General features: G+C 39.3%; 1 protein-coding gene across 1 annotated transcript; it reads left to right on the forward strand.

The window, feature by feature from the left end:
* Positions 1 to 396: 396 nt before the first annotated feature.
* On the forward strand, positions 397 to 5,467 carry CXCL13 (C-X-C motif chemokine ligand 13). The gene is made up of 4 exons (XM_036101363.2): positions 397 to 460; positions 2,041 to 2,173; positions 5,037 to 5,117; positions 5,406 to 5,467. Exons 1-4 carry the CDS (start codon positions 397 to 399, stop codon positions 5,458 to 5,460), a joined length of 333 nt encoding a protein of 110 aa, XP_035957256.1. The 3' UTR covers positions 5,461 to 5,467.
* The last annotated feature ends 14,996 nt before the right edge of the window (positions 5,468 to 20,463 follow it).

The following is a 20,463-nucleotide window of genomic DNA, read 5'->3' on the forward strand; positions in this document are numbered from 1 at the left end:
AAAGCCTGCTGACCCTTCAATGAGAGAAGCAATCAAAGCCACGATCCCAGAGAGTAATCCTAAAGAGAGTGCTGTGGAACCGCCAGTCTGATATCTTTTCCCTCTCTCTCCACCCCCAAATTTCTGCAGCATCCCTACCATTTAGAGTCTACATTTTCAAGAACTATTTCATTATACTTATAGTGCTCTGGAGCCAATTCATAAAATTTGCAAGGGGAGTTCAAAAAAAAGCAAGCTCAGCAGTATTTGGGGACTTTTAAAAATGATGACACAGCTAACCTATTGGAGACAAAGACAGTGGGAGGGCCCTCACTGGCCTAAATAAATACGAGTCTGTGTGCTCAGAAACCACAGTTTAGACCCAGAGCTGAAGTCTGAACTCCACCTTGAGGCAGAATGAGGTTCACCCTGGGATTTCTGCTGCTCATGCTGCTGGTCTGCAGCCTCCCTCCAGTCCATGGTGAGGACTTTCATGTAGCTTATCATTGTGCTTTGTGCAGAAATAGTCTTCAGCCATTTCTTTCTTTCTTTTTAATTAGAAAATGGGGAGCAATATGACTGGTGGCGGGGAGACTACTCAATTGCTTCTAGATTTCTAAAAGTAATGTGCTTAGAGATTTAGAGGCTAGAAGCATGGTTGTTGTTAAGATTCTTATCCATAGATGGAGATACTGAAGTCCAGCATCCGTGTGACTTATACTTGGTTTGTCTATTCCTGGTCTTTTTTGGATTCAGCTCTGCTATAACTAATTCTTCCCGTGTATATCTTCTTTGCTCTGCCTTTCAACGCTACCCCTCCTGACTAAATTCTTTATAGGGTTTAAAGATAATTGACCTCAACAGGTTGGTCTCCTGAAGGGAATGTTTTGTGTAATTCTATATGGCTAGCTCTGACATGAGCCATTGTAAGCACAACACGGGTACTTAAGTACATGCTTTCTACAAAGAAGCAGACTTCCAAGTCCAAATGGGGTGACTATGTTTGTGTAAATAGATAAATATCTAGTTGAAGTTGTAAGTTTTTATACAGCTGAAGAAATCCAAAGCATGTGCAGAATGATATACTCTGTTCAGGTGTCTGCTCAGGTGTAAAAGACGAATTTTTGTTCTTAAAGTTGCAAGCAATTGTTTTTCAATTGTTATTTTGCTTCACATGCTATTTTTATTCTTCAAGACCTTCATCTCTCTCTTCCTCCATAAAGCTTTCCCATTGCCCTGGCAAGGTCCTCTGTTCTCATCATGCAGTTTGGATCTTGGGTGTGAAATACAACATTCTGTGACATTTTTAGTCTTTATCCATTGGTTTCCTCCACCAAATTGTAAATGCCTTGAGAGCCAGGTCCCTTTTATTTCAAATACATGTCAAGCATGGTGGTAGGCACTGGGTTTAAAGAGGGTAGAATTCATTAAAATACATGAGATAGATTACTTATAAAAGTATTTGGTGCTAATCACCAGTGTTGTTGAATAAAAATAATCTTGAATTTCTATTATTGGCCTTTGGTTGGTAACAATTTGCAACTGATATGGCGGACCAACATATTACAAAAAACAAAAAATATCTTCCATGGTATTTCCTTGGAGAGACAAAGTGGGGGGGTGGTTTGGGCATGATAAGAACAATCCTGTTACAGCTTATTATTGCTCTGGGGACACTGTAAGGAATTCATATCTTTGGTTTTTATGTGTTTGGAGGGAAGATCAGTTGACTTTACGCTGTATTAATTATAACTGAGTTTTAAGTCCCCAGAGTGGAGGTTCTCAAATTTTATTATATAGACAATTACCTGAGCACCAATATAACACTATCACAAATTTCAATAGGTGTGTTTTTAGAAAGCTGATTTTATTTTTAAGGTTTTGGTAGAAAATGTTTGAAAATAAGCCAAGACAAGCAGAAATACACAAACTAAAAGCATCTGGGTAAAAGCGCCAACTTGAAATTTTTAAATCTTCAAATGCACCGTATGAAAGATTAGTAATTAAATTCAAGTTATGCATTATATGCCAGGCGATTAAAATAACTGATTGTGTTTACAGGTGTTCTGGAGGCCTACAATACAAACTTAAAGTGTAAATGCATCCAACAGACCTCAGGCATTATCCCGATCCAGCACATTGACAAGCTTCAGATCTTCCCTCCCGGGAATGGGTGCCCAAACAAAGAAGTCATGTAAGTTGCAGAAGAAAAATTTATGTGATTCTTTTCTCCCCATGAAAATCAGATCAAATGTTGCCATATAGTATTTTTTTAGTATTGTTGACATACAATGTTGCATTCATTTCAGGTATACAACATAGCATTCTTATTCAAGAATCTCAGTGATTTCCTTTGAGAGTTGCTAACAATTCTCAAGCTAATAATGAGACTCAGTAATATCTGTTAAGTACCTATTTTGCCTCTGCCCTGAGCTAAGTGCTTTATGCACATTCACTCATCTTTAACAGCCCTATTAAGTTATGTCTACTGTTATCCCTCCTCTACAGATGCAGAAACTGAGGCTTAGGGAGCTTAACTAACTGCCCTGAGGCATACCACTAGAAAGGGACAGAACCAGGACTCCACCCAGGTGTTCCCCCACCAAGCCTCTTCTCTCCTCCACCAAATTCAAATTGTCAGAAGAAGCAGACACTTTGCTCCCCAGAAGTTAAAGAGCAAGAAAATAAGTATTCACAACAGTCCTTGGTCCGAACATCTGTATTATGGAACTGTCCTTTAGCCTTAAGATCAACTTTGAAGAGTTAGGCTAAGGGCACAATAGTGGCTACAAGAAATTCAATAGGTATTTTCTTTTACTGAAATGTTTCTGTGACCCTTCCTTTTCAGTGCTTTCAGAGAAATCTGTTCATACTTCTATCATAGCATTTTCCATGGCATATCAAATGAGAATTTACACATTGCATATAAAGCTCCTTGTATAGTACCTGGCACAGTAATAAATGTAATAAATGTTCAGTGAATGTTAGCTGTGATTATCATAGCATCACTGTGTTGAAACAATCAGGTTTGTGGTGTTCTCTCTTTCTCTCTCTCTCTCTCTCTTTCACTCCCACCAGAAAATAAGTTCTCTCCAGAGAATGATCAGATTTATTTGTTTCTCTACTCCCAATGCTTTATCCCTTACCTGGCATAGAATAGAGGTACAACCAATGTTGCATTGTTACACTTGTTATTTTAAATACAGCCTATAGATCTTTTGTGTATCACTACTTGGAACTTTTATTTCTCCTTCTTTGATCTATCTTTATGAACCAAGCACCCACAATACCTTGAAATATTAGGTATAGCATCTTTCTCAGGGCATCCCTGACTTCATTTTCGTTAGCAGCCCTTCCCTTGGACTTCTTTAGACTTTTGATATGTTTGTAAGCAGCTACTTTTTGTTTGTCCCATTTTGCTATGTGCTTTGGGTCTCTCTCGCACTAGTTGAATTCAACTTGCAAAAAAGAAATATGGGATATTAAAAATATGTATGAAAATTTTTCATTAAAAAGGCATGTACTTTCCCTAATGTCTTCACCAATGAAGGTTCTAACTAAACCACAATTATTGTCCTCAAACTCAGAGATGTCAGTGAGCACTCGGTGGTATACACAACTGATGAATTGTTGAACACTACATCTGAAACTAATGATGTACTATATGTTGGCTAATTTGATTTAAATTAAAAAAAAACTCAGAGACGTCAAGTCTAACCATGACCTATTTGGGAGCAGTTCCTCTGGCTGTTTAAAAAACTGAGACTTTCTCTGTCTCTCTTTTTAAATTACATTCCCTCTACCATGCATCATCTCTCACCTCTCAACCTGAGGAAGTATGCACCCTAATTTTCTCTTTGTTAACTTCAATCATTTCGAAGTGACAAGAATTGGATTTTATATCTTCTCCCCAAATTTCTGTTTCTGAATTTTAATCAGATATAGAAACAAAAGCTGGAAATTATGAGAAACTCATAGCAATCAGGATAAAAATACTATGAGTCCAAATGGTCAGAAATCTATTTTCCATCATGAACTCAGAAACCAGATTGGAAGGTTCTGCCCAAGAACCCAACAGTGCTATGACCTCGTACCTCAAAGTAGTTTCAAAGCTAGATGGATGGATCCTTGCTATCTGCTATTTCATAACTAAGGTAAATGTGAAGAAATTGTTTTGTTCAAAGTCCACCCCAATAGAGAGTTGAGTGTCCCAGGGAACCTCACGTCTTCCACTGCACATAAAATATTTGACACTGTGTCCAGCACTTGATAACCATTCAGATCCTGCGCATGTAGAGTGGTGGCTATCTAGAGGCAGATAACCTTCATTTGGATGCTGCTCTATCACTGCATTTGCTGTGCAGTCCTAGACAAGGTTTTTAAACTCTCTAAGCCTCAAGTTCCTCATCTGAATGTAAGGAAATAATAGTTCTCTAGCACAGGATTTGTGTGAGATTAAGATAATTCATGCTACCTGCTGAGCATAGTGACTGACACATTGTAAGTGCTTGATCAATATTAGCTAGTAATTATTATTGCTGCTTTTGTTGTTGTTGAATCTCTTAAAGCAGTGAAAACCTCACTAGAGGTTCAACAAAATGCAGATGTCACTCTCCCACATTAAATTTCATTGAATTTTTTTTTCAAATAAAATTTTCTCAAGAGAGTGTTCTCTAGAGTTTATTTTGTTCTCCCAAGCTCAATGGACAAATACATTTTAAAGATATTGTGATACAGATTTCGAAGTGAGCCAATCTTGGGGTCAGCTATTTGGTCCACCTATAACTCATGTAAAGACTGTCAGCAAAGCATTAACCCCCTGACACTCGAGATTCTATAAACTTCATCTTCAGCTCCACTGGCTCACACATGACCATTCTGCAAATGCTTTCCTCATTCCTCAGACCTCACACTACAAATCACCTACTTCAGATCCTACACTGCCCACCTCCAATTTCACTTCATCCAGGAATACTTTTATACCCAACTCTTCTTAAGTGCAGGATTGACTAAAATGTAACACTGCTTTATTTTTATTTTTGTTTCCTTTCCCCCAGAATTTGGAAAAAGAATAAGTCAGTCCTATGCTTGAACCCTAACTTGAAATGGACACAAAGATTAATAAAAATATTACAGAGGTAAGTCAGGCATACAAAGGGTTTCCAGATTCCAATTTGTACTGAAGGGTTTCTCTTTATTGGGAAATCAAAATGGAGACCATTTTAAATTTATGAGACATTCCTAAGACAAATATCTATTCTTCACTATTATTACTTTTCAAATGAGTGAGGGTGACTGATTTCAGTAGCTCAATAAACTAAATTGGAAGCCAGTATGTACAATATTCCTTGTTTGACATCTTTAACAGAAAGCCAGTTTCTAGTAAGTCTCTAAACACGACTCCCTTGTTTTTGTTTTTATTATAGAAAAAATGCTACTTCAACTCGACCAGCTCCAGTGCCTAAGAGAAAGATCAAGTGATGCCAATATCCCCACTAAGGACACCTGTATTCCCCCGAACCTGCTCTGGGTTTTAGTTCTGTATTTGGATGAACCTTTCTGAGAAAAAGAACTTCTCCATATAAGCAAGCATGAAAATATATGGAAAATAACCCTGAGCAGCTTATGGGGCCAAGTTGGGCTTTTTGAAAAATATGGTACCCTATATACTTGGGCTTTGCATTCTCATTCATCACAGAGGAAAGTTTCTTTGAGGGTAGTTACTTAGTAATAAATCACATAGGTTTCTTTTAATAGTATACCTATTGCTTAGTGCTAAATTTTCCTAGAAAATAAGGGAATAAGAATTTAAACCTCAAATCTGAACATGTGGCTTGAGTTAAGAAAGAAAATGATGGAATTCACTTCAATCATTTTACACTGTAAGAAAAGCAGGCTTCCATAAGAGACTTGAAACCTGCCTGGGAAACCCAGGGAACTTTATGAGACAGAGGGCTCTCATAGTTGATACCTTCCATTTAAAAGCTCAGTATTGAGAGAAATGGGGTCCTACTTTTAAGAGTTCTTTTATGAAATTTACTGTCATATGCAAAAACTAATAACATTCAACGATCCCCAGACTTAAACTCATAGAATATTCAGGAAAAGCATTTAAAAGCTGATGTTCAGATGTACTCTTTCATACATTTGCTTTGATGAACTTTTTTTACTCACATCTTTTGTACAGACTTTTTTTTTATTGGTGTCTGCTACCTGATTCTTTAATGCTTCTTATTAATCTAATGCTATTCAATAAACTTGAGTAAACATTTTACTTAATTATGAGCAACTCATTCTTAACAGAGCATTTGCTCAAATTTAGACATTCTCTGACTCATCACAATGAAAAGTAGGATTTCATCATATTAATTTTTATTTGCATGATGCTTGCCTATTACAGAAGATCTAAATTATGCGGCAATGGGTGAGTGAAGTTGTTCCTGATATTAACACAGTGAGAAAATGCTTGCCTGTGAGACCCTCTTTTCCTTGATATACTCATCACTATTTCCTCCAGAAATCTCCAAACTTTTACCAAAACCTATTTTCACTGTCTCATTATATTGATTCTTAAAATCTCCAATATTTCCTTTGACAAAGTTTTGCGCTGGGTTCGACAAACAGAGAAGATCCTTAAACTCCCATTCCCTCCTTCCCTGGATGCAGCCTGGCTCTCCCAGCGGGCTGAGCTTCCCTGTCCTGGTGCCCCTCACTCCCCCTGCCGCTTTAGGGGGCCCACTCCAGCATGCGCAGGTTTGAAGCCATATCTGGCTCCTGCTCTCATTTTTCTCTTTTTATTTTTTTCTTTATTTTTACTAAATAGATTTCTTGGATGGAAGTAAAGAGAACCTATGCATCCTACATTTTCTGTTGTCTACAATTCAGTGTTTATTTCTTTATCACACACACAACGGATTATAAAATGCCATCAAAATCCTGTATTCTAGCATTTTTCAGATTTCTACTTTTCGAGGTCAGGAATCATATCACTCTTTAGTTTTATTTTGGTCTTCTTTGAGAATGCAGCTAGATGAATATTCAGGATCCTCAAATAAGAACTATTACCATTTCATATGAGGCAGGTACTGTTATCTTGATAGCCACTAAGAGCCCTCATTTTACAGAGGTAGAATTTGTTAGTTACACAGGGGTTAAGTAACTTGCTCAAGGCCATACAGCTACTAAACAACAAACCAAAATTCAAACCCAGGCAGAGTTCACACTTCTAATCACCACACTATGCTGACTCTATATGGAGTAGACATCACCAGCTGCATTTTACAGAGCAGAAGCTGAGGCAATAAGACATTTACTTGCCCCAAATCACATAACTAGTAAGAGACAAAATCAGAATTCAAACCCAGGGCCTCCTGACTCCTAAGCAAATGGTCTTAATCACGACACCATACTGCCTAAAGTTTGCTTATCCCTAAATGTATTTCTTACCTCAGCCCTTTTGTTCACCATCCTTTTCAGGGCCAGTCAAAGCCTGAGAAAGTTCAAGCCACTCCTGGTTGAAAGGGCAACATGAAGACAGTGGGCAAATGTGGGATGAAGAGCAAAACAACAGGGCCAGGGAGGGTTCCCAAACTTGTTTTTCTTGCCATACAAGTACCCGCTTCTCAAAGTCACAGTAGATTTAGAGGTATTCAGCCTGATTTGGGACAGGGATCTTAACCCACAGTTAAATGCAGGATGACTTGTTGAGTCAGTTAATGGAGTGTCTGAGGAAAAGTGATCATTAGCTGATCTGAGCAGGTTTGGGTTCAGGAAGGGAGAATACTGAAACAGTAAGATAGACTTTAGGTAATTCATGGCCACATACATACAAATATACACATACATATTAATTAAAATCCAAAGTAAAATAGAACTGAAGAGAAAAAAACAAGGTAATGCTGACCAAAGCAGGATGTTCAACTCTGGGAAATGGAATGCAGGATCTAGAAGGCCAAGCTACACAGGGAGCTCTTAGTAGCAGAATGCAGGGATCCTCTAACAAAGTGAGTTGAGCCTCAATTGCTCTGCTCAAAACTATCTGACAGTAGAGGCCCAGGGAGGAAAAGAATTTTTCTCAAAGGTAATCCTAGTCATGAGGGCTCCAATATGACTCCGCCTGATGCTAATTAACCCCCAAAGGCCCCACCTCTTAATACACTGGAGGGTAGAGTTTCAACATATGAATTTTGGGGAGACACAAACATTTGGTTCATTACAACCCCAGACCCTGTTCTGTTCTTATAATTTTGCCTTTTCCAGAAGGTCATATAAATGGACTTACACAGTATGCAACCTTTTTGACTGGCTACTTTCACTTTGCATATTTTTTTTATTTTTTTTAATTAACATATAATGTATTATTTGTTTCAGGGGTACAGGTCTGTTATTCATCAGTCTTACACAATTCACAGTGCTTACCATAGTACATACCCTCCCCAATGTCCATCACCCAGCCACCCAATCCCTCCAACCCCCCTCCATTCCAGCAACCCTCAGTTTGTTTCCTGAAATTAAGAGTCTCTTATGGTTTGTCTCCCTCTCTGGTTTTGTCTTGTTTCATTTTTCCCTCCCTTCCCCTATGATCCTCTACCTTGTTTCTCAAATCCCTCATATCAGTGAGATCATATGATACTTGTCTTTCTCTGACTGACTTATTTAGCTGAGCATAACATCCTCTAGTTCCATCCACGTCATTGCAAATGGCAAGATTTCATTTTTTTGATGGCTGCATAATATTCCATTGTGTATATATACCACATCTTCTTTATCCATTCATCTGTTGATGGATATCGAGGCTCTTTCCATAGTTTGACTATTGTGGACATTACTGCTATAAACATCGGGGTGCACATACCCCTTCAGATCCCTACAATGTATCTTTGGGGTAAATACCCAGTAGTGCAATTGCTGGGTTGTAGGGTAATTCTATTTTCAACTTTTTGAGGAACCTCCATACTGTTTTCCAGAGAGGCTGCACCAGCTTGCATTCCCACCAACAGTGTAGGAGGGTTCCCCTTTCTCTGCATCCTTGCCAACATCTATTGTTTCCTGACTTGTTAATTTTAGTCATTCTGACTGGTGTGAGGTGGTATCTCATTGAGGTTTTGATTTGGAGTTCCTTGATGCTGAGTAATGTTGAACACTTTTTCATGTGTCTGTTAGCCATTTGGATGTCTTCTTTGGAAAAATGTCTGTTCATGTCTTCTGCCCATTTCTTTATTGGATTCTTTGTTCTTTGGATGTTGAGTTTGGTAAATTCTTTATAGATTTTGGATACTAGCCCTTTATCTGATATGTCATTTGCAAATATCTTCTCCCATTCTGTCAGTTGTCTTTTGGTTGTCTTGACTGTTTCCTTTGCTGTGCAAAAGCTTTTTATCTTGATGAAGTCCCAATAGTTCATTTTTGTCCTTGCTTCCCTTGCCATTGGCAATGTGTCTAGGAAGAAGTTGCTGCAGCTGAGGTTGAAGAGGTTGCTGCCTATGTTCTCCTTTAGGATTTTGATGGACTCCTGTCTCACATTGAGGTCTTTCAACCATTTGGAGTCTATTTTTGTGTGTGGTGTAAGGAAATGGTCCAGTTTCATTCTTCTGCATGTGGCTGTCCAATTTTCCAAATACCATTTGTTGAAGAGACTGTCTTTTTTCCATTGGACATTCTTTCCTCCTTTGTTGAAGATTAGTTGGCCATAGAGTTGAGGGTCCATTTCTGGGCTCTCTATTCTGCTCCATTGATCTATGTGTCTGTTTTTTGTGCCAGTACCATACTGTCTTGATGATGACAGCTTTATAATAGAGCTTGAAGTCTGGAATTGTGATGCCACCAGCTTTGCTATTCTTTTTCAACATTCCTCTGGCTAGTCGGGGTCTTTTCTGGTTCCATACAAATTTTAGGATTATTTGTTCCATTTCTTTGAAAAAAGTGGATGGTATTTTGATAGGGAATGCACTAAGTGTGTAGATTGCTCTAAGTAGCATAGACATTTTCACAATATTTTTCTTCCAAACCATGAGCATGGAACGTTTTTCCATTTCTTTGTGTCTTCCTCAATTTCTTTCATGAGTATTTTATAGTTTTCTGAGTACAGATTCTTTGCCTCTTTGGTTAGATTTATTCCTAGGTATCTTATGGTTTTGGGTGCAACTGTAAATGGGATGTACTCCTTAATTTCTCTTTCTTCTGTCTTATTGTTGGTGTATAGAAATGCAACTGATTTCTGTGCATTGATTTTATATCCTGCCACTTTACTGAACTCCTGTATGAGTTCTAGCAGTTCTGAGGTGGAGTCTTTTGGGTTTTCCACATAAAATATCATATCATCTGCAAAGAGTGAGAGTTTGATTTCTTCTTTGCCGATCTGGATGCCTTTTCTTTTTGTTGTCTGACGGCTGAGGCTAGGACTTCTAGTACTATGTTGAATAGCAGTGGTGATAGTGGACATCCCTCCTATGTTCCTGACTTTAGGGGGAAAGCTCTCAGTTTTTCCCCATTGAGAATGATATTTGCTGTGGGTTTTTCATAGATGGCTTTTACGATATTGAGGTATGTACCCCCTATCCCTACACTATGAAGAGTTTTAATCAAGAAAGGATGCTGTACTTTGTCAAATGCTTTTTCTGCATCAACTGAGAGGATCATATGGTTCTTGTTCTTTCTTTTATTAATGTATCACATTGATTGATTTGCAGACATTGAACCACACTTTCAGCCCAGGAATAAATCCCACTTGGTCATGGTGAAAAATCCTTTTAATGTACTATTGGCTAGTATCTTGGTGAGAATTCCTGCATCCATGTTCATCAGGGATATTGGTCTGTAATTCTCCTTTTTGATGGGGTCTTTGTCTGGTTTGGGGACCAAGGTAATGCTGGCCTCATAAAATGAGTTTGGAAGTTTCCTTCCATTTCTATTTTTTGGAACAGTTTCAGAAGAATAGGTATTAATTCTTCTTGAAATGTTTGGTATAATTCCCCTGGGAAGCCATCTGGCCCTGGGCTCTTGTTTGTTGGGAGATTCTTGATTACTGCTTCAATTTTCTTACTGGTTATGGGTCTGTTGAGGTTTTCTATTTCTTCCTGGTTCAGTTTTGGTAGTTTATATGTCTCTAGGAATGCATTCATTTCTTCCAGATTATCTAATTTGCTGGCATATAGTTGCTCATAATATGTTCTTAGATTTGTTTGTATTTCTTTGGTGTTGGTTGTGATCTCTCCTCTTTCATTCATGATTTTATTTATTTGGGTCATTTCTCTTTTCTTTTTGATAAGTCTGGCCCAGGGTTTATCAATCTTATTAACTCTTTCAAAGAACCAGCTCCTAGTTTTGTTGATTTGTTCTACTGTTCTTTTGGTTTCTATTTCATTGATTTCTGCTCTGATCTTTATTCTCCTGCTGGGTTTAGGCTTTATTTGCTGTTCTTTCTCCAGCTCCTTTAGGTGTAGGGTTAGTTTGTGTATTTGAGACCTTTCTCGTTCCTTGAAAAAGGCTTGTAGTGTTATATACATCCCTTTTAGGATGATTTTCCTGCATCCCAAAGATTTTGAACAGTTGTGTTTTCATTTTCATTGGTTTCCATGAGTTTTTAAAATTCTTCTTTAATTTCCTGGTTGACCCATTCATTCTTTAGTAGGATGCTCTTTAGCCTCCATGTATTTGAGTTCTTTCTGACTTTCCTCGTATGATAGAGTTCTAGTTTCAAAGCATTGTGGTCTGAAAATAGACAGGGAATGATCCCAATCTTTTGGTACCAGTTGAGACCTGATTTGTGACCTAGGATGTGATCTATTCTGGAGAATGTTCCATGGGCACTAGAGAAGAATGTGTATTCTGTTGCTTTGGGATGGAATGTTCTGAATATATCTGTGAAGTCCATTTGGTCCCATGTGTCATTTAAAATCTTTATTTCCTTGTTGATCTTTTGCTTAGATGATCTGTCCATTTCAGTGGGGGGGGGGTGCTAAAGTCCCCCACTATTATTGTACTGTTGTCAATGTGTTTCTTTGTTTTTGTTATTAATTGGCGTATATAATTGGCTGCTCCCATGTTAGGGGCATAGATATTTACAGTTGTTAGATATTCTTGTTGGATAGACCCTTTAAGTAGGATATAGTGTCCTTCCTCAATTCTTATTACAGTCTTTGGTTTAAAATCTAATTTGTCTGATATAAGGATTGCCACCCCAGCTTTCTTTTGGTGTCCATTAGTACGGTAAATGGTTTTCCACCCCCTCACTTTCAATCTGGAGATGTCTTTGGGTCTAAAATGAGTCTCTTGCAGACAGAATATTGATGGGTCTTGTTTTTTTATCCAACCTGATAGCCTATGTCTTTTGATTGGGGCATTGAGCCCATTTACATCCAGGGTAACTACTGAAAAATATAAATTTAGCACCATTGTATTGCCTGTAAGGTGATGTTACTGTGTATTGTCTGTGTTCCCTTCTGTTCTATGTTGCTTTTAGGCTCTCTCTTTGCTTAGAGGACCCCTTTCAATATTTCTTGTACGGCTGGTTTGGTGTTTGCAAATTCTATTAGTTTTTGTTTGTCCTGGGAGCTTTTTCTCTCTCCTATTTTCAGTGACAGTCTAGCTGGATATAGTATTCTTGGCTGCATATTTTTCTCGTTTAGTCCTCGAAATATATCATACCAGTCCCTTGTGCCCTTCCAGGTCTCTGTGGATAGGTCTGCTGCCAATCTAATGTTTCTACCATTGTAAGTTACAGACCTCTTGTCCCGAGCTGTTTTCAGGATTTTCTCTTTGCTTCTGAGACTTGTGAGTTTTACTATTAGATGTTGGGGTGTTGACTTATTTTTATTGATTTTGAGGGAGGTTCTCTGTGCCTCCTGAATTTTGATGTCTGTTTCCTTCCCCAAATTAGGGAAGTTCTCTGCTATAATTTGCTCCAATATACCTTCTGCCCCTCTCTTTCTTCTTCTTCTGGGATCCCAATTATTCTAATATTGTTTTGTCTTATGGTATCACTTATCTCTCGAATTCTCCCCTCATGATCCAGTAGTTGTTTATCTCTCTTTTTCTCAGCTTCTTTATTCTCCATCACTTGGTCTTCTATATCACTAATTCTCTCTTCTGCCTCATTTATCCTAGCAGTTAGAGCCTCCATTTTTGATTGCAGCTCATTAATAGCCTTTTTGATTTCGACTTGGTTAGATTTAGTTCTTTTATTTCTCCAGAAAGGGATTCTCTAGTATCTTCTATGCTCCTTTCAAGCCCAGCTAATATCTCTATAATCATCATTCTGAACTCTAGTTCTGATATCTTACTAATGTCCATATTGATTAGGTCCCTGGCAGTCAGTACTGCCTCTTGTTTTTTGGTTTTTTGGGGGTTTTTTTGAGGTGAGTTTTTATGTCTTGTCATTTTGTCCAGAGGAGAATAGATGAATGAGAGAACAAAATGCTAAAAGGGTAACAAAGACCCCAGAAAAATATAAACAAATCAGAAGAGACCCAAAACCAGGGGAAAAGAAAGGGAAAAAGAAAAAAAGAATAGGATCAGGCTGGTGAATAGGACAGAGCCACACAGTAGATTTTGGGTGGATTTTGGTCTGTTAGAAGAAATTGCCTCCCAAAATTTTAAAAAAGAAAAACTTACATATATACAAAAATAAGGGTAAATACGATGAAGGGATGGAATATGACTGTAACGATGAAAATTAAAAAGAATTTTAAAAAAGGAATTGATACAATAAGAAGTTGGTTGAAAAAAGTGAAAAACAATTAAAAAAGAGAGAGAGAATGTGTCAGGTGGGAGACTAGGACAAAGTCATACACTAGATTTAGGGTATATTTTGCTCTGTTAGAAGAAACTGTATCCCAAAATTTTAAAGAAAGAAAAACTTATATATATACAAAAAATAAGGTTAAATACAATGAAGGGATAGAATATGACTGTAAAAATGAAAATTAAAAAAAAATTTTAAAAAGGAATTAAGATGTTGGTTGAAAAAAGAAGAAAAATTCAACTAAAAAAATAGAAAAAGAAAATTTTAAAAATTAACTTTGAAAGACTAAAGAATCATGGGGGAAAGCCATGAATTCTATGTGCTGTATTCCCCTAGCACTGGGATTTTGCCGTTCTCATTGATCAGTAAACTTGGTCTTGGCTGGATGTTCTTGGGGATCTTCTGGGGGAGGGGCCTGTTGCAGTGAGTTTCAAATGTCTTTGCCTGAGGCGGAATTGCACCACCCTTGCCAGGGGCCAGGCTAAGTAATCTGCTCGGGTTTGCTCTTGGTAGCTTTTGTTCCCTGAAAGCTTTCCATACAGCTTTGGAGGATCAGAATGAAAATAGCAGCCTCCCAATCTATGCCCTAGAGGAGCTGAGAACTCGGGGCCCCACTCCTCAGTGAGCCTCCAGAGAAAAGCAATCACTCCTGTCTTCCCGGTCTCAGGCCACACTCCGTGCTCACCTGGCCTGTGACTGAGAGTTTCTATCTCTGGCACACGACCCCATTTGGAGTCTCCAAACCCAGCAGATTCCTGTGGTGCTTCCTCCCCTCCCAGGGGAAGAAAGGGAGTCTCCCTGGATCTGCCGCTTCTTGGGTCCCTACTGGAAGAGCAGTGGCCCAACGGTGCTGCAGATCACAGTTTATGGCAACCCCGAGCTGAGAGCCCACTCCTCGGCTCTGTTTTTGCAGCCAGCTTCCCTTCGCCGATACCTGGGAGCTCTGCCACACTCAGGCACCCCCAGTCTTTCTGTGTCCCCAAGGGTCCTGAGACCACACTGTCCCAGCGAGTGTTCCACTCCCCGCTTAGCCACCTAGTGACGTCCCTCAGCGGAGCAGACTTCTAAAAGTTCCAATTTTGTGCTCTGCTGCTCTATCACTTGCTGGTAGCTGGCTCCCTCCCCCCACTGTCTATTTTCCCATTTATTGCCTCGGATTCACTTCTCCACATGTCCTACCTTCCAGAAAGTGGTCGCTTTTCTGTTCACAGAATTGCTGCTATTCTTTTCTTCGATCTCCTGTTGAGTTTGTAGGTGTTCTGAATGGTTTGATACCTATCTAGCTGAATTCCTGGACCAGACGAAATTTAGTTCCCCTACTCCTCTGCCATCTTGCTCCTCCCCCCTACCTACATAAGATTTTGATAACATAATTCATCGTGTTATTGAATGCATCAATGGTTTATTTTTTGTTGTTGCTGACTCCTATTCCATTGTATGGATATACCACAGTTGATTCATTTACTAGTTGATGGACACTTGAGTTGTTTCCAGTTTTTGACTATTATGAATCTGTTTTCAACATTCACACCCAAGTTTTCGTGGGAACATATGATTTTGTTTCTCTTGAGTAAATACCTAGAAGTGAGATTGCTGGGTCATATGGTAGATGCATATTTAACTTTATAAGAAGCTGCTAGACTGTTTTCCAAAATAACTCTACTATTTTGCATTCCCACCAGCAATATATGAGAATTTCAGTTCACATCTTTGCCAGCACTTGGTAATATTAGTCTTTTAAAGTTTAAGTATTTTAGTAAATGTTTAATCTCTTGTGATCTTCCTATGTATGAATTAGTTAAAATGGCTAATGATGAGCTATTTTTAATGTGCTTATTTCAGATCCATACATTTAGATTAGAAACCTACCTTATATGAAAGACTTTCCCCATTGAATTACATTGGCAAAATTGTCAAAAAAAGAAATTGACTAGGTATGTAGGGTTCTACTTCTGGATTCCTGTTTCATGATCTATATGTCTACCTTCCTTCCAGTACCATGTGGTCTTGATTAGTGGAGGTTAATAGTAAGTCTTAAAATTCAGTAGCAGGATGCTTCCTACTTTGTTCTTTTTCAAAATTATTTTGGACCCATGTCCTTTGCTTTTCCATATGAATTTTAGAATCACCTTGTCAATTTCTACCCCCTAAAATGATTTTGACTGGGATTGTATTGAATCTTATAGATCTATTTGGAGAGAATTTGCATTTTAATGATACTGAGTCTTCTAGTCATGAACATAGTACATCTCTCCATTTATATAAAATTTCTCTAATATTGTCAGCAATGTTTTGTAGTTGTACACATTCAGATCTTATAGTCCCCCCAAACCAAACCATGAGCTATAACCAATGAAGGACAATCATATGAAGGAGCAAGACAAACAGTTCCTTATTTATCAACTATATCATTTGGGAAGTGGTCAGATGTGACTTCTAGCTCAGCTTCAATTGGACAGTATTTCTCCCTCCTTCACAGAAAAGTAGTAAATCACTTAAAGTGGTAAGATGGGACACATTCTAATTCCCCCCACTAGATCTACAAGTCTACCCAAATTTCCTCCTTTATCAATTCCCTTTTGCTACATCAGAGTAGGCACCTCTTCTCCTCATTCTTCCATGGCCAATCCCTCTACTGTGTTTTAAATCTCAGCCCCTCTTACCATCTCAGGAGCCAACAACTATCCTTTTGTCCTCTATAATCAGCCACTTCCTCCTAATTAGTTCCATCCCCATACCATTTAAACATATTTTAGTCTATCCCATCTCAAAAACAAAAACAAACAAAAAATTCTTCCTGGTCCTCTTCTGACTATTGTCCCGCCCCTTTCTTTACCTCCATCACAGCCAAACCTCTTGAGTTGTCTATACTCAACGTCTCCATTTCCCCAGGTCTCTCTCTCTGTAGCACCCTCCAGATCAGGCTTTCACTCCCTCACTACCCCTAAGACAACTGTCAGTAAGGTCATCAATGACCATTGTAGCCATATCATTCAGCTATTTCCACCAAAGTGCTATGTAGCTCAGTGGCTTACAACAAAAGCATTTATTTCTTGTTCACGTGTCTTTAGTTGAGTCGAGATTCAACTGACAAGAGTGAGTTTGGGATTGATTCAGTCTAGTTCAGGTCTATTCCATATGTCTCTTATTTTGGGGGGGATCAGATGATACTCAGGGCATATTCTTCTCATGGTGATGGCAGATGCAGAAAGGAGGTGAGCAAAAATATGCTATGCTTCCATGGTTGAGGCTCAGAATTATCAACCAGTTTCTTACACTCACATTTTATTGGCCAAGGCAAGTCATATATCCTTGCCCAATATCAGTGGGGCAGAAAGTTTATTTCAACCTTTAGTGGAACTGCAAAACCATATGGCAAAGAAGATGAGTACAGGGAGAGGTAAAGAATTGGGAACAGGGCGCCTGAGTGGCTCAGTCATTAAGCTTCTGCCTTCAGCTCAGGTCATGATCCCAGGGTCCTGGGATAGAGCCCCACATCAGGCTCCCTGTTCAGCGGGAAGCCTGCTTCTCCCTCTCCCACTCCCCCTACTTGTATTCCCTCTCTCGCTGTCTCTCTCTCTGTCAAATAAATAAATAAAATCTTTTTAAAAAAAGAATTGGGAACAATATTAAATCTGCCACAGTTGGCAAGTACAATGATCAATGTTTCATACTCATCTGATGGAACTCAATTTTTCAGGAAAGGTGGACTAGTGCAGTTACAGTCTCTCCCCTTGTCACTCAGAACAACACACTTCTGGATTTCCTCCTACCTTTCTGGCCACTCCTTCTCAGTCTTATTTTCAGGCTCAGCCTTCTCTCTCTAGCCACTCAATAATAGAGAAGGTGACTTTGTTCCTCTTTTATCTTCATATACTTTCTCTCCAAGAGCTATCTAAGACCAAGTTTTCATTACCATGTAAACACTAATGACTCCCAATTTTTCATCCCTGGTTCTCCTCTGAATTTCATTCCATTCTACCCAAATGACTCTGCTATATCTCCACTTTGGATCTTGCAAAGGTACCTCAAAAACTCAATGTCAAGGACCAAAATTCATGGTCCAATTCCAGCACTACCTACCTCAGTGACAGCTCCACAATTGTCCAAATGTGCAAGATGGAAAACTAGGACTCATTTAAAAATTCATTTTCAATCACTACTAGCTCCATATCCAATCCATAACAAAACCCAGTTGACCTATTTCAATAAATATTCCCCTAAGCTGTCCACACCCTCCATTTTTATCAATACCCTATGCCAAGATGCCATCAATTCTCACCTGAACCAATTAAATAGCTTAAAGTTGTGTGTATCCTCCACCCCCTCTGATGCCTCTCTATAATGTGCTAGGGTGATCCTTACAACATGCACATCAGATGATATCACTCCTGTTTCATTTCTAAGTTCAAGGGTCATTTCCTCAGGAAAGCCTTCCATGTCCTTCCAGCCTATTTCAGATCTTTTTTCATATGTTCTCATAGCATATCTCTTTTCCTTAAGAAGATTTACCTCAGTCACTAATAATACATTGTTAGTGGGGGGGCGGAGCAAGATGGCGGAGGAGTAGGAGACCTGGATTTCGTCTCCTCTCAGGAATTCAGCTGGATAGGGATCAAACCATTCTGAACACTTACAAACTCAACAGGAGATCGAAGAAAAGAATAGCAACAACTCTCTGAACAGAAAAGCGACCACTTTCTGGAAGGTAGGACGTGCGGAGAAGTGAATCCGAGGCGATATTCGGGAGGCTAGACGGCGGAGGAGGGGCCTCCGTCGGCCACTTCTGGCAAGTGATAGAGCCATGGAGCACAAAATCGGAACTTTTAGAAGTCTGCTCCGCTGAGGGACGTCGCTCCAGTGGCTAAGTGGGGGGTGGAACCCTCGTGGGACAGTGTGGTCTCAGGACCCTCGGGGTCACAGAAAGACCGGGGGTGCCTGAGTGCGGCAGAGCTCCCAGGTATCGGAGCGGGGAAGCCGGCTGCAGAGACGGAGCCCAGGCGCGGGCTCTCAGCTCGGGGTTGCCATAAACCGTGATCCGCGGCACAGTCGGGCCACTGCTCCTCCAGCAGGGACCCAACAAGCGGCAGATCCGGGGAGACTCACCTTATTCCCCCAGGAGGAGAGGTGCAGGAGCGCACCGCAGGGATCTGCTGGGTTTGGAGACTCCACACGGGGTCGGGTGCCAGAGATAGAAATGCGTGGTCACAGGCCGGGTGAGCATGGAGTGCGGCCGGAGACCGGGGAGACGGGAGTGGCTGACTGCTTTTCTCTGGGGGCTCACTGAGGAGTGGGGCCCCGAGTTCTCTGCTCCTCCAGGGTGGAGATTGGGAGGCCGCCATTTTCACTCTCAGCCTCCAAAGCTGTACGGAAAGCTTGCAGGGAACAAAAGCTCCCGAGAGCAAACCCGAGCAGATTACTTAGCCCGGACCGGGCAAGGGCGGGGCAATTCTGCCTCCGGCAAAGACATTTGGGAACCACGGCAACAGGCCCCTCCCCCAGAAGATCAGCGAGAACAGCCAGCCAAGACCAAATTTACCCATCAATGAGAACAGCAGAAATCCAGCGCTAGGGGAATACTGCACATAGAATTCATGGCTTTTTTACCATGATTCTTTAGTCTTTCAAAGTTAATTATTTTTTTAACTGTCTTTTTTTCTTTTTTCTTTTTTCTTTTTGTTTTTTTGAATTTTTCTTTTTCTCTTTTTCAACCAACATCTTATCAATCCCTTTTTTAAAAAAACATTTTTATTTTTCATTTTTAAAGTCATATTCTATCCCTTCATAGTAGTTACCCGTATTTTTGGTATATGTATATAAGTTGTTCTCTCTTTAAAATTTTGAGATAGTTTCTTCTAACAGATCAAAATATACTCTAAATCTCTAGTGTATGGTTTTTTTCTACTCCCCTGCCTGATCACATTCTCTCCCTTTTTTTTTTTTTTTTAAACCTCTTCTTTCTTTTTTCAAACAACTTATCAATTCCTTTTATAAAATTTTTTATAATTTCCATCTTTACAGTCATATTCCATCCCTTCATCATATCAACCCTTATTTTTGTACATATATAAATTTTTCTTTCTTTAAAATTTTGGGAGGCACTTTCCTTGAACAGACCAAAATACACCCAAAATCTAGTGTGTGGCACTGATCTATAAACCAGCCTGATCATATTTGATCACATTCTGTTTTTGTTTTGTTTTGTTTTGTTCTGTTTTTGTTTGTTTTTATCTTTATCTTTATCTTTTTCTTTTTCTTTTTTTTTTCTTTTTGTTCTCTTTTTTCTCTCTTTCCCTTTCTTTTCCCACTGCTTCAGGTCTTTTCTGATTTGTTTAGAGTATATTTTCTGGGGACGTTGTTACCCTGCTAGCATTTTGTTCTCTCATTCATCTATTCTCCTCTGCACAAAATGACAAGACGGAAAAAATCACCTCAACAAAAAGAAAAAGAGGTGGTACCAACTGCCAGGGACCTACTCAATACGGACATTAGTACGATGTCAGATCTAGAGTTCAGAATCATCACTTTAAAGATACTAGCTGGGCTTGAAAAAAGCATGGAAGTCATTAGAGAAACCCTTTCTGGAGAAGTAAAAGAACTAAAATCTAACCAAGTAGAAATCAAAAAGGCTATTAATGAGGTGCAATAAAAAAAGGAGGCTCTAACTCCTAGGATAAATGAGGCAGAAGAGAGAATCAGTGAGATAGAAGACCAAATGATGGAAAATAAAGAAGCTGAGAAAA

Source organism: Halichoerus grypus, chromosome 3 (genome assembly GCF_964656455.1).
Source record: "Halichoerus grypus chromosome 3, mHalGry1.hap1.1, whole genome shotgun sequence".
In the NCBI taxonomy this organism is placed as follows: Eukaryota; Metazoa; Chordata; class Mammalia; order Carnivora; family Phocidae; genus Halichoerus; species Halichoerus grypus.

Coding starts and splice junctions, on each gene's coding strand:
- CXCL13 (XM_036101363.2), top strand. CDS start 397: ATGAGGTTCACCCTGGGATTTCTGCTGCTCATGCTGCTGGTCTGCAGC. Junction 461..2,040: donor CAGCCTCCCTCCAGTCCATG/GTGAGGACTTTC, acceptor TTGTGTTTACAG/GTGTTCTGGAGGCCTACAAT. Junction 2,174..5,036: donor TGCCCAAACAAAGAAGTCAT/GTAAGTTGCAGA, acceptor CCTTTCCCCCAG/AATTTGGAAAAAGAATAAGT.